The sequence below is a fragment of the Trachurus trachurus genome (genome assembly GCF_905171665.1).
Source record: "Trachurus trachurus genome assembly, chromosome: 4".
Lineage (NCBI taxonomy): Eukaryota > Metazoa > Chordata > Actinopteri > Carangiformes > Carangidae > Trachurus > Trachurus trachurus.
In genome coordinates, this window is record NC_139898.1 from 21,269,572 (window position 1) to 21,283,362 (window position 13,791).

Here is a 13,791-nt window from a genome sequence, read left to right on the forward strand (position 1 = left end):
ACGTAGATTCATCCACATTAATATGAGACTTTTTTATAACCAAATAGAAACTCCTCGTTGTCCCTTTAAGCCTTATTTGTCCACCATCTGACTTTTTGTGTAACAGCATGAAATCCTATATGCATTTCAAAATAAGGAGCCCGTACCTTGTTGTGAATGGCTGAGCCGCTGCAAAGCAGAATCACCTGAGCACAGATCAGTGCGATGAAAAGATTCTTGTGAATGGACGTCCTGTCAGATTTGGGGATACTATAGAAAGAGAAGACCATACTGTCAGCAGATCTTGACTTAAAAAGTGACAGTACTATATAACAGAGATCAAGAAAGTCCCATCATACATTTTAATACATAGATAATCTTGATAACATAACAATATAAGCACATATCTCAGCCAGCGGACATTTTACACTCAAGTTTGTCTGAGCTATATTTAATCACTGCTAAACCTTAACTTATTGAGATATTTTACTCTGCCACAGTGCAGGCATTAATATTTCCATTGCCGGAGTCAACACGATGACCTGAATCTGATTAGCTTTCAGTGCGTTGAATCACTTTATCGCGTCTACTTGTTCTACATTTTCCATCCTGTTGATGTTACTGCATTGTTACAGATGCATCGTTGTTTTTCATTATGTTACATTTAGACTTAAGCAATTTACAACTGCCTTTGACAGTTTCAGTTTGTCTTCTAGTATGTTTTCTTGCTGAGATCATATCTGATTATATTAGTATATATCCATAATTCAAGGCTATGCTAAAAGGTAGCATATATTACTCAAATAGCAGTTTTTAAAATGTTTCCACTTCATACATGACATAAATAAAACAGACAGCTGGAACTGCTTCAAAGATTAACTAAAGACGCTTCCATTACCTCCTCATGAGTTCAGCCTATTTAGACTCAACTCATATCTGCATCCCTGCTTATGATCATTATAATTTCTTTTAAGAATATAAATGCATCTGGGCACATGTACGCATCTGCTCCGTGTACTGTATGTGTGTGTGCTGTGTGTTTAAGTACACAAATGCATGTACATCATACACCAGCATCAGTGTGAAATGCATGGCTGCGCTCTCTGATTTCAGGACAGTCATAAATCGCCAGGGCAGCTCCTCTCCAGCTGATTGTGATCCCTCAGTGACCCTAATCTTAATTAACAGCTGCTGAGCGCTGCCATAAACCTTCAGAGTGGACCCACATGTAGACAACAGTAATTACTGCATTAGCACTGGTCAATACTCATAGCTGCCTAAGGAACAGAGCAAACCAACTACTGCGCCAATAAGTTATCTTATGGTTGTTGTGTATGGGAGTGTGTTACAACAAACAACATGGGGAGATCTGGCAGTGGAATGCTGACTTTCATATTAGCAAATGATCATTTACCTTCTAAAACATTACTAAATACATGGCCCATAAAAATAAAAATACTAAAAAAATACAAATAAATTTATTGATGCAATTAGTTTGGCAAAGCAAAGTTTTAATGTAAAAAAAAAAGAAGAAAAAAAAGGAAGAATCCTGTGCTGGCAAATAGGATTGGTCCTTTTCTAAGACTGACTCTTATGGTTGATCAGATTCCATGCAAGTATGACTCATGAAAAATGATTATATATGCACTTTAATTGAACTCATTTTTCAAAATGTTTCTAACATAAAAACACACACACATGCAAACAGTAAAATCAGCTACTCACTCCAGCACAGTGAACAGCATCAAGGTCACCACCAGAGCACATAGAGACGCGCCACAGCCGACGAACGTCAGCTTGGTCAAAATAAGCTGTTCCTCAGGACTCCACTGGGATAGAGGGGAAAAGTTGTTGCGTGAAGGAGGCAGTGATACAAAAAGAGAAAAAAAGATCCATGTCAGATATGCCTGGAGGTGAATGAGGAGCCATCGCATAACTGAAAAATCATACATCTGATCCACCTGATGCCCTGTCATAGACAACAAATTTCAATATAGTTGAATTTGTGCATCAGAAATAGAAGAAGAAAAGTACAACCTAAAAAGATCAAAACGCTGGTGTTTGTTTTACTTGTTGTTTATGTACTTTGGATAAGCAGAAAAAGCAGTTCCACCAATGCATTTTTCAACAGGATAGGCACACTGGGAGTGACACCTGCTGGTTTATATAGTGTACTGCAAATCAAATTCACAATTTCATGGATTTAGAACAGCAAATCCATGATTTAGATGTCCATCGTTGTAAAACATTAAATAATATTGATTGGCACAAAGAAAGAAACACCCTGTGTAATCGATATTAAATACATTTTCACAACCTTTATCACAGTTCAAATTTGAGATTTAAACAAATTTCTCCTCACGCAACCTCTAAATCTGTATCTGTGACTTAAGTCACTGCATTAGCAAACATCTCATGAGTTACCTTTGACCCCAGGTAGTTCATAAGAACTGCAAAGTTGGTGGTGTGGTTACAAAGACAAGAAGTGACACCAGAGTCTGCAAAAGTCACCCTGCAACCATCACTGGACCAGCTATTGGTATGACTATGCCTATACAGGACACAAAAAAATACACACTCATTGAGTTCAAACTGCAAAGAAATGTTGCTATCTTATTTTGGAATGAAAAACATAAAAAAATCTGTTAGATTTGATAATTGTTTGAAATGAGCACATTGTCACAGCGTCAAAACAAGTGGATATATCATATATAACAGTACTCAGTAATAGACTACCTTTTTCCTAACGTATTTTTGTATAAATATACCAATTTATCAGGCCTGTTTATGTGACTGTTGTTGATGTGTCTGTGTTGTCAAACTTACATCAGGCTGAAATTCCAAAAGGCACAAATAGGAGAAACTCTTTGTGAATACTCCACCTAGAAACAGAAACATTTGTTTGCACTTGTTTTTCTTCTCTTTCTAATACACTCTTGATATATTGCTCTGGATTCCAACCAGGCAAAAGCGACATGGATAAAAGCCATTCCTTCTAGCTGAGAGATGAAAATTCCTTTATAGTGACATGCTCTGTTTGCTGAATTTATCAATTGGCAGCAGCTTAACTATAACTCAACTGCTATCCTCACACAGTGGTTGCTTTTACAACAAGTTCCTTAGTTTCAAAAAGGGAAGGTCCAAATTAGCACCATTAAACCTCGCAAAGTGTATGATTTGAGATATGGTTGACTTGACTTTCATCAGTAACTGAACCAGATTAGAATGGCTTCCATTCATCCAACCGTGACAAATCAGTCATGGTGTTCAAATATATGTAATCAATGTTATAGGCAATACAATCATATTGTGAGCAATAGACTGTACCACATGTGATGTGGAAAGAGTGTACTGGACGGCCACAGGGATGGATTGTGCTTTGGCAGCATCACGGACGGTGGCTGATATAACAGCAGAAGCCAGATGACCTGGGAGAGGCCTAGGTGGAAAAATAACCATTTACAACTGACTGATATGGTAAAGGTCATGCACTCATAAAAACTTCAATGCAAACAGGCATCCAAATGATTCCTACACTTTCAAAATGACTGAATTATCAAAGGTGCAAGAAGTTGACTGAAACCAGAGTAGACAGGAAATCTATTTTGATTTACATTTTTTCCTTTTTCATGTATGTAGTTCACAGATTTTGTGAACTACATACTATTATATATATATATTTGAACATTTATGGGCCATTTTACTTGAGGTACTTGTGTTATTATACCTCCAATTAAACAACAATGTGTTTTTTCTGCTGCTCAGATGCTTGCAACAGTTGATATCCTAAACTCTGCCATTATAAAATATTCATAAAGATGTAAAATCAAGCAAAACTCATGTTAAATCAAGTAGGGTGGAGGTGTAAATGAATAAGATATGACAAGAGACAGACTACAACCAACCTTTTGGTTTTGTCTTGATGACTCACTGGAGGGTCCTGAGCTTCAGACACGATCTCACTCAGATGGCTAAAGTGGGTATGAATGAACATGACTTCCTCATATCCTGATTGGACAAAGAGGAAGAAAACTATTTATTCCTATCCGTTAGTGACACAAAATATTGTTTTGAGCATCACTTCATTTTCAACAGTGTCACAACTCAGATGCTCTTTTCACATATTCTTGGACACTCAGACACAGATTCACAGCAAGAATAACCACTTGTGATTTGGGTTTTGTTTTCCAACTCAATAAAGTTTGCCTCTACTGCAACAGCATTTCCGTGTGTGTTTTTCTTACCCAATGTATGTATCCTCTGGAGCTCAGTGTCAGGGATTATCAGCTCATCCTGACCATTGCTGCTGGTGGTATGAGAGCCAACCACAGATGGCTTGAAGACTTGACTGCAGTGATCTTCAGACAACCTCTGCCATCTCATGTACACATCTGGTAGTAAAGAAATCAGATGGCAACCCAAAAATGAGTTACAAAGCCAAATGCTACCAGAGGTCGGGGTAAGTAGCAGTATGGCAAATGTAAAAACCACAGCAAAATAAAAAAAGACACAAAGCAAGGCAACATACTACAGAAAAAAAAGACTCTTATGCAATCACCACATCACAGGGAACGTTTCTCTTTTTTTCTTCAGGTGAAATGTGTCTGACAGTTTTGTGCATAAAATGTTCTGCTACATACAAGAATCCTCAGTTATGTATTTAATATTATTAATTACTATTATTATCATTATTTATTTTATTTTTTTATTATTATTTTTATTTGTACATTGTTTGTTTGTTGCCCGATCATGTTCCTATTGGGCCACAAATACAAAATAAGAAAACATCCTAGGAGGCAGACTGTATGTCTTGCTCTTCATTCATCATGATGCACAGTATTTCTATTGCATCGATATGTTTACATTTTCAATTGTGATGCAGATGTGTTGCGATACTCAATGTAATTATAACATTGGTTTCTGTTCTAATTGTGCCTTACCTCCTAATAAAAATATAAAAATAAAAAAAAATAAAAAATGTTCTGCTATGAAATCCAATTTTTGTTTTTTTGTTTTTTTCAACTTCACAATCATCTCTAGTCACCTCCGAAACCTCTGAAATCTGTTCTTAAATGTGCTTGAGATGTTTTTATTACCTATGTTCTTGGTTGAAAGAGTGAAGCCTCTTCTCTCAGTAGATAGCATGTCTGCAAGACCTTCAGTGAGGCTGTCAATGCTCTTGACAATATTAAATGGTCCCACGCTGACCTGTACAAGAAGTACAGAACAATAAAATTGCTAATCCAAAAAAATAGCATTTGGTTAAATCCATGTAAGAAACACAGTTCTTTCATACAACCTGGCAACACTGTAGTGAAACTGTCTGCACATATTCTGCATAATAATCATAACAATCATACTTTTTGGACAAAGACAAATAAACACGGGTCACCCCCTCACCCCATCCTCTGTCAGGCCCATCCACTGCGTAGCCATGTGGGGCTCCAGCATCAAACTTGCCACCTTCACATAGTTAGTCGCAATGGAGACCATGATCTCTGCTGCATCAGATCTGCCAGAGTTAGCATTGGCCAGTGCAGTCACATCTATTTCAATCATGTGGGAGAGGTAGAGGACATCACTGGGGGTGAGGATGTTCGGGCCACCAGCCTCCACAGTGTGCAGGACAGCCTGGGACAGCTGCTGCAGTGAGGTCGGATCTCTGTTCCAGGAAGCGTTGACACTCAGCTTCTCCATCACCTGAGGAAAAACACAGGAAAGATGAGAATTTTAACTTGATTTACCAGGAAAAAGGAGAGGGTATAATTCTACTGTAACCATAGTCAACATTTTCTCTACTATACCTCATCATGACATACTGTATTTATTCCATATTGCCACAAAGCTGGAGCATACTTCTATCTTTCCTAACCATATCAGAACATAGGGTTACCCCTCATGTCTTGAGATGCCTCTGCAGCAACATCACAACGACTCTTTGTTAATTCATCAGATTGTACTACTGTAGTATTACAGGTCTTAATAAATTAGAATATCATGGAAAAGTTCATTTATTTCAATAGTTCAATTCAAAAAGTTAAACTAATACCTGATATAGATCCATGACATACAGACTGAAATATGCCATATCTTTATTTTGTTTAATTGTATTATGGCTTACATTTAATGAAAACCCCAAATTCAGTATCTCAAAAAATTAGAATATTACATTATTATCATTAAAAAATTATTGTTATGGGGCGGTGCGTGGCGCAGTGGTTAAGGCGGCCGCCCCATATAGAGGCTACAGTCCTCAACGCAGGCGTCCCCGGTTCGAATCCTGCGTCGGGCAGACCTTTCCTGCATGTCATTCCCCCTCTCTCTGCCTCCCCCTTTCCTGTCTATCTCACTATGTGCTGTCAAATAAAGGCAAAAATGCCACAAAACAAAACTTAAAAAAAAAAAAGATTGTTATTACAGAATTGTTGGTCTTCTGGAAAGTATGTCCATTTATATGCACTCAATACTTGGTTGGGGCTCGTTTTGCTTGAATTACTGCATCATTTCCGCGTGGCATGGAGGCAAACAGCCTGTGGCACTGCTGAGGTGTTATGGAAGCCCTGATAGCGGCCTTCAGCTCATCTGCATTTTTGGGTCTCGTGTGTCTCGTTTTCCTCCTGACAATACCCCATAGATTCTCTATGATTCTCTATGTCCGGCGAGTTTGCTGGTCAGTCAAGCACAGAAACATCATGGTCATTTAACCAGCTTTTGGTGCCTTTGGCAGTGTGGGCAGATGCTAAATCCAGCTAGAAAATTAAATCAGCATCTCCATAAAGCTTGTCAGCAAAATTTAGCAAGTGCAGCAAGTGCTCTAAAATTTCCTGGTAAACGGCTGCGCTGACTTTGGACTTCAGAAAACACAGTGGACCAACACCAGCAGATGATGTTGCACCCCAAATCATCACTGACTGTGGAAACTTTACACTGGACTTCAAGCAACTTGGATTCTTGTGCCTCTCCACTATCTCTTGTCTGTATACAACATCTATTGCACAAATTTCGGGTTTTCATTGTCATGTAAGCCATAACCATTACAATTAAACAAATAAAGGCATGGAATATTTCAGTCTGTCTGTCATGAATCTAGCCTAGAAATCTAGACGCACCCTAGCGGCAGCAAATATATTTGCTCCGTAGGTGGGTCTAGAAACGAGCCATAGGAACTTTTTGAGTCTCGAACACCGATTGTGTTCACCAATCACAGCGCTCTATCTGTTTAGAGAGTCGTTGGGCGGGCTTAACGCGATGACATACATTTTAATTGGCTTGTCAGGCTAACGGCATCCTGCTCTTTGCTCTGATTAGTCGTCGCGCTCAAGCGCTACCCTATTGCGTGCAGAGGCAGTTTGAAAGACAGCCTTCATCCCGCTCCCTGGATTGAGCCGAGGTCTACCGGTCGTTGCCAGACTAGACATTTTAATGATATAGTCTGGCTTGTCAGGCTATCATGAATCTATATCAGGTATTAGTTTCACTTTTTGAATTGAACTATTGAAATAAATGAACTTTTCTAATTCTAATTTATTGAGATGCACCTGTATGTGTTGCATACTGTCCAACTCACAAGTTTAATCTGAGGATCCTTGCTCAGACTACTGAAGAATCGTGTCTTTGGTAAACTGAAAACATCCCATGCTTCTGCAAAGACAAAGACAAAGACAAACATAATACAACAAAATTAAATCCATTACAAGACTACTCACAAAAGTTGTCTTTCAGTGCTGAAAACAAGTCATTTAGTATATACTATTGTCCTTGATTAAGGGGATTGCCTCCACGTCTATATCATCACATTACATAAAGAATAACATGCTTAAAAAGCTGCTTTATTATTGTTACCTTTCTTAAACTGGCAGACAGCCCCTCTGTATGAATCACACTTGACTAGGCTCCAGCCCCCAGTAACAGGATCAAAGATGTCACAATCCTCATCAGACTGAGGGCTGTGGAGGAACTGAAGGAAGAATGTTTGATTCTGGAAGGAATTTCCATCCTGGTCGGAGTCTACTTGCACATTTGTAAACATAGTGAAGTTACCTGGTGAAAGAAATGGTCATGGTTATTCTTCACATTAAATATTTGAACATCAAAGAGGGACTGAATGGCATGTCTAGTCTGTCAGTTGTTGGGGTAATGTCCAAATAATTTGATTTACCAAGATGAACTTCAAGATAGGAGAATCAAGTTAGCCACAAGATAGTGTTGAGGATTTGCTGTCACATCAACATGTAACTACATTTCTTATTTTATTTTTTAAAACATCTTTTCCTTAATTAGGTCTTGTTTTCTAAAATAATTTTATTGTATTTAGTTAAAACATCAGTGTGATGTCTTTTCATAAAACATATAAACGTTGGTAGAAATGGCTGCTGATGACAAGACTAGCCATTACTAGGACCAAATGTGCTCTACGTATATAGTGTAGTATGCTTGAACTGGTCTGATGAGGAAGAAGGAAATAATGAATACGTCTGACAGGATAGCAAGTACTGCCCTGTTGGCTGGAGATCATAGGTTCACAGCCTTCATCAGCTAGTATACTACATACCCTAGCACTGTCTGCAAGTTAATCCTTAAACAAGTGGCAAACACATTCCTACACTGTAACTGTCAATATATGGAGGAGTACACTATCCTCTCTCTACACTCAGTTTCAAAGGGGGAACACTGAGGATTTTGGAGCTTCACTGCTCACTGGGGAGCATGATGTCAGAACGGGAGTAGTTTGTTTTGAAGGGTGGGATTCAGAGTGACGCGAGTTACAAAACATTTACAAGAACCATTAGGAACCCGATGTTTGCCAGTTGCGTGGTCACCATCTCCCCTATTCAGTGTGGGGTGAGTAAGAGAGAGCAGGAGAGACAGATTTCCCCTTTTCCACAGTTTCATGAAACTTCTAATGCCGGAAAGGAAAATTGTGTGTGTTTGACACAGACAGTTTGCCAAGGCATGCCACAAATTCAGGAAGAATTAGGGATATCCTAATAAAATCTTATTGCTGATCCCAATCTGAGACATTAAATACTAAATGTCTGCCAGTACCAAGTCCTGATGCTCATATTAACTGATGACTATATTCTCCTACGTAAGAGCTGCACACAGCACAAAAACTTTGTTAGCACAGACTAACACTATGACTGAATTAGCACAGCAGTCAATCTTTTAGATTGGATCCAGCAATATATAAAAACTTGCATGTTCATTAAATTTATATAGGTAATTCATCACAGTGTGTTTTTTATTCAGTGATAGTAATATAGTGGAAATACAGAATAGCCTGAAAGACTGCCAGTTTTGCATTGCCAAGTGCATTTATATGCTGGAGCAGGACATAAATTCAAGGGTCAGGTTGGGGAATTTATGACATAATGTAATAAAGTTTGTAAACTTGGGAGTTGACATGTCTTTTCAAACACTGGCACACTGTAGCTATAGATCAGTGTATTTTCTTACATTAACCTGAAGCAGATGGGGGAAAAACTGGAATCTGTCACAAAGAGACAAAATCACACTTGGCCTCACTTCATGTCTTGTCATTTGCAATAAAATGTTCTTGTTGACTATTCTTCTCAGTGCGCATTTTTATCAAAGCAACTTCTTAGCTTTCCACCTACTTTAGATTGGTTGATGACAGTGTAAGTGATCCTTTCCTATGAATAACATAGGAGACCAACTTCTAGCTAGAGTTGGCCATCTGTGCAAATTACATCACCACCATCTATGTAAAATAATGCCATCATCATCATCATCATCATGGTCTGATAAGAGAGCTGAGGACAGTTAGAGAGGAAAATGGAACACAGACAGAGCAGATTTTTGGCCTGGTTGTATCTGTGATTTATGTGTAGTGTTTATTTTATTCTGCTTGGTGATGCCAGATGGGTGGAGTTTACCAAATCAGGCCAGCTCAGATCTTGTCATGTTACTGAAATGCGTATATAGTCCAAAATGACTTTGAAATGCTCTCTTATGTGATTGTTTTTCTGCATAGCAACCCCGCCCTGTGCCAAACTAGCTCAACTGTAAATAGCATGTAAAAATAATGCTTAACCATAACAGACCTCTAGGATAGTTTAGAATCTCTTCTGTTCTGCTTTGTACAGTACTAACACTTCATGTATTTCCTTTAGTAGTGGTGATTTGCTTTGATTTAGATTCTGGTATCTGTTCAGTTTTCCCCATCCCCACGCAGAATCCTGACTAATGTACCTTGACATGGGTTGTCTCTCCTCAGCATGGTGAGAGAGGACTCTATTTTCTTGTCTGCTTCACTCCACTTGAACACCAGCCCAGAGGAAATGGGCGAGCACTCTTTTTCCATGGTGAGGATTTCACTGCCATTCAGTACCCGATCCCAAATGTGTAGCTCTGTAATGCTCCCCGAGAATGACTCGTCCTTCTTGAATGAGCCCCCAAAAGTGTCCTGCTCCTGCCCGATAATGAAAAGTCCATCAGGACCAATGCTATCAAAACTGTTCAGGCCATCACCCCTTAATAACCCAAGGCCATCACTATATAGTGCCCAGCGTCCTCCATTCTGGCTCCAAGTAACACAGAGAGAGTGCCAGGAATCGTCGTGGTCAAAGACCTCTTGGTAAGGCCCATGACTGCCATGCACCAGAAGAGCCAGCTGCACAGGCTTGCCCTGGATCAGATTTGCTCGGAGCTGGAACTCATTAATATATGACTGGATGGAATAAGAGAAGATGGTGGAAATTCCAAAGCAGTTGGGATCGAAGCGGAGACGGGTGCAAACGGTCACTGAGCCCATGGAAGGGAACTTGTGCAGCAGACGGGCATAATTCTTGTCCGAGCGCCCGGTGAATTCCAAAATCAGGGTCTGAGAGGAACCTTTGGTTTCAACCCAGAGAGAGAGAAGAAAGAGACGATACTATGAAGGAAAAATCCTGGCGCAGCTTTCGGAAAAGATGGAACCTAATCATAAAATTCCACTTTGTGGTCCTATTCCTACTGTAAACTTGGGAAACATTTATTCATTGTGGCTAAGAGATTTGTATGATAGCATCGTCAGTCCCATTTTGTGTTCTATTTCCCTTGTTAGTGAACAGACAGAAAGGCATCTTGGACAAGAAAAACAATGAGCTTACTATTCAAAAAGAAAGGGTGCTAATAAAGCAACATAAAATGTAAACAAACAGCACTCTGAACCTACTTTTCAGATGTGTCATGACTTTCCTGGCAATCCACACAGGTTGAGAGATGTTCAATGAGTTCAAAAAGCTGGTTAGATTTTGGTTTTCTTCTGGGTTGGAGACTGCAGCTAAGGCCCCAGAGCGCTGCTTACACAGTTCCCCTGCACTGCTCCACTGCAGGCCATCTGGGACATACTCATAATAGGAATCATCAAATGTCAGGGTTCTGGGTTCCACTTTAAAGGCTGTTCAAAAAAGAGAGAAAAAAGAAATTGATAAAGAGATTCCTACTAGATTTGATTGACAAAGATTAAGGCTGAAAGAGCTGACTGTGTTTTACTTAGATTCTGATATCCCAAAGACATTTGAATCCTTTTCAGATCATGTCTGGGGCATCATGGTACAATCTCAATACTGTCTGGATAAGAAAACCAGTGTCACCGTTTAAAATTTAGACTAAAATCACTGAGTACCTGTGAGAACTGGTGAGACAGACTGTTACATTTCCAGAGTAAAATGTTTCACAATCAAAGTGATAGTAACAAAGAAAAAACATCTAATGCTGGCACCTGTCACGCAATCAAGGCTAAGTTTATGTCTAAGCATAATGCAAAATGTTCAAAGATCAGGCAAAAATAAAATAATTACAATAATGATGAACATTTCCATTCACTATATTAAACAAACAAGGTCTTAGACACATCAAGATAAACAGCCGGGGGTCGACTTAATTATTGCAAAATATGAGGGAGAAACAGGTATGCATAATAAACACAGCACAATCAAACTTATAATTGAAGCAAGTCATGCAAAACATTTTAGAAACACTACATTTTTGTTCATTTACTGTAGTAATCTGAGGAAGGTTACGTATCATGGCATCACCATCTGGCTTGCCGTGGCTTTTCTGATGTGTGTGTGTTTTACATTACCTTAGGGGAGTCTGTGACAGTTTTGGAAAGTGAGGCTGTTTAAGTGTAGACGTACCTTTGGGTTTAGAGGTTCATGCTGGAACTTGGTCTAGCTTAACTGAAATGACCCTCAACTGGATGCTAACATAACATTTTTGGGTTGGAGGTAGAAAATAAAAAGTTAATGTAGCTAAAGAATTGAATGTCAGTGTAAGGGGCTTGGGGGGGCTTAGTGAGTTAAAATAAATTCACTTTTCTCTTTTTTTCCAAACATGAACTTAAGTTTTACCTCATACCACGGCAGAAACTGCCTAATGTAGATGATAAGACTTTACAGCACTTAAGCAATTAATTATGCTAGTTAGCAACAGGCTAACAGAGTAGCCACGTTAATTGGCTATACTACTGTACATAAAGAGATTGACTGAGACACGAGCTAGGTAGCAAGCTTAGCTAGTTGTTCAAAACAATGCAGGTTAAAGGAAATTGTTTAGTTAAAATAATGCATAATACATAACAAAGCAACTCACCTGATATACAGCTGTGAAAACAAACCTGAAACATGAGATAATATAAATATGATATAAATTTAGCTCATTCTTGAAGTAAGTTAGCTGGACAAAATCTACGTTACAATGACGTATAAAGCTTAACAGGTGTCCTGAATAACTACTGATCAGGACACATTAAAGTTATAACTCATACGTTATGATACAAATATTAACAGGCATCAAGGGATATAAGCAATTCAAATTGTTAACCTAATATAACATAATAAAGGCTTTACTTAACATCTCTACCCTAACTCCACATTTTACAACTTTTTTTTTGGGGGGGGGGGGGGGGGGGGGGGGGCAGCTCCACACGTGAACACACGATGGGCACAGTTGCATCTAATTATTCTTACAGGGACGTGAGTCAGAGGCAAATGAAAGCTTTGCATACATGTGTTGCACACAACTCTGAAAAACGTATCCTGATAAGTCGACATGGTGACATATCTGAAACCCTGCAGAAGATAAAACAGACATAGAAAAGTGGTGTACTTACAAGCAGCCCTAAATTGGGGAACAATAACCAGTGCATCCTGAAAAAAAAGTACATTCCCTTCGTACTGTCCTTTGATTTGTTACTGTACGAGCACAAGAAGCAAAAATCAAAAAACGATTAGTTTGTTTTTACCTGAACTTTTCGTCTTGTTACAAACTTTTTTGCGCGTCTTCTCATTCCAATTGCGTAGTGTCAGTGAACGCAGCATTCAACCACTCCTTAAAGAGTCTTTTACACTTCCAGTAAGTGAAAAGTTTCCCGAAATGTGTTTTCCTCGCAGCTGTGCTCTACCAGTACAAGAGCAGTCCTGGTAGTAGCCGACTCCAGAGAGCATGAGGGGAGGATGCGGAGGAGGCTGCAGGGCGGAGGGGTGGGTGTAACCTGCTGCGAGCAAAGGGCTAAGAAAAGTAGGGTTCAAGGACCTCCAGGGGCCTTTGAGTAGTTTCCAGTGGTCTAGTCAAGCTAGAGGCTTGCACAATGATGTAATACACCAATGAATATGAATCCATTAATCAGCTTAGTGAAGTCTCCCTTTCCTGCCTTACTAATAAACGTGCAGCCAAGGATTATCCATATATAGAATAAAGACTTAAGTATGTTTTATGTGTTAGACACCAAATGGTTTAATTTGAATGAGGTTGTAACCTCAGTGAGGTCCCAGGAACACAAAGACCATACATTAGTTTACAGATCCT

At 39.1% G+C, this 13,791-nt stretch overlaps 1 protein-coding gene across 2 annotated transcripts in view; it reads right to left on the bottom strand.

Annotated features, from left to right (window-relative positions):
- Positions 1–13,378, bottom strand: part of LOC310985087 (adhesion G protein-coupled receptor D2) — an 86,817-nt gene extending 73,439 nt beyond the window's left edge. The window contains exons 1-15 of one of the 2 annotated variants that reach the window (XM_083970539.1): positions 13,229–13,359; positions 13,097–13,133; positions 12,577–12,601; positions 11,156–11,380; positions 7,822–8,019; positions 7,547–7,620; positions 5,380–5,679; positions 5,076–5,187; positions 4,224–4,370; positions 3,885–3,987; positions 3,307–3,418; positions 2,806–2,861; positions 2,404–2,530; positions 1,705–1,808; positions 147–249 (exon numbers count right to left, since the gene is read on the bottom strand). In XM_083970539.1, coding sequence (XP_083826665.1) covers positions 147–249; positions 1,705–1,808; positions 2,404–2,530; positions 2,806–2,861; positions 3,307–3,418; positions 3,885–3,987; positions 4,224–4,370; positions 5,076–5,187; positions 5,380–5,679; positions 7,547–7,620; positions 7,822–8,019; positions 11,156–11,380; positions 12,577–12,601; positions 13,097–13,132 — 1,722 coding nt within the window. In that variant the 5' untranslated portion in view covers position 13,133; positions 13,229–13,359. Of the gene's footprint in view, positions 1–146; positions 250–1,704; positions 1,809–2,403; positions 2,531–2,805; positions 2,862–3,306; positions 3,419–3,884; positions 3,988–4,223; positions 4,371–5,075; positions 5,188–5,379; positions 5,680–7,546; positions 7,621–7,821; positions 8,020–11,155; positions 11,381–12,576; positions 12,602–13,096; positions 13,134–13,228 lie in introns of both variants that reach the window. The other variant, XM_083970538.1, reaches the window with a different exon arrangement.
- Positions 13,379–13,791: the final 413 nt, after the last annotated feature.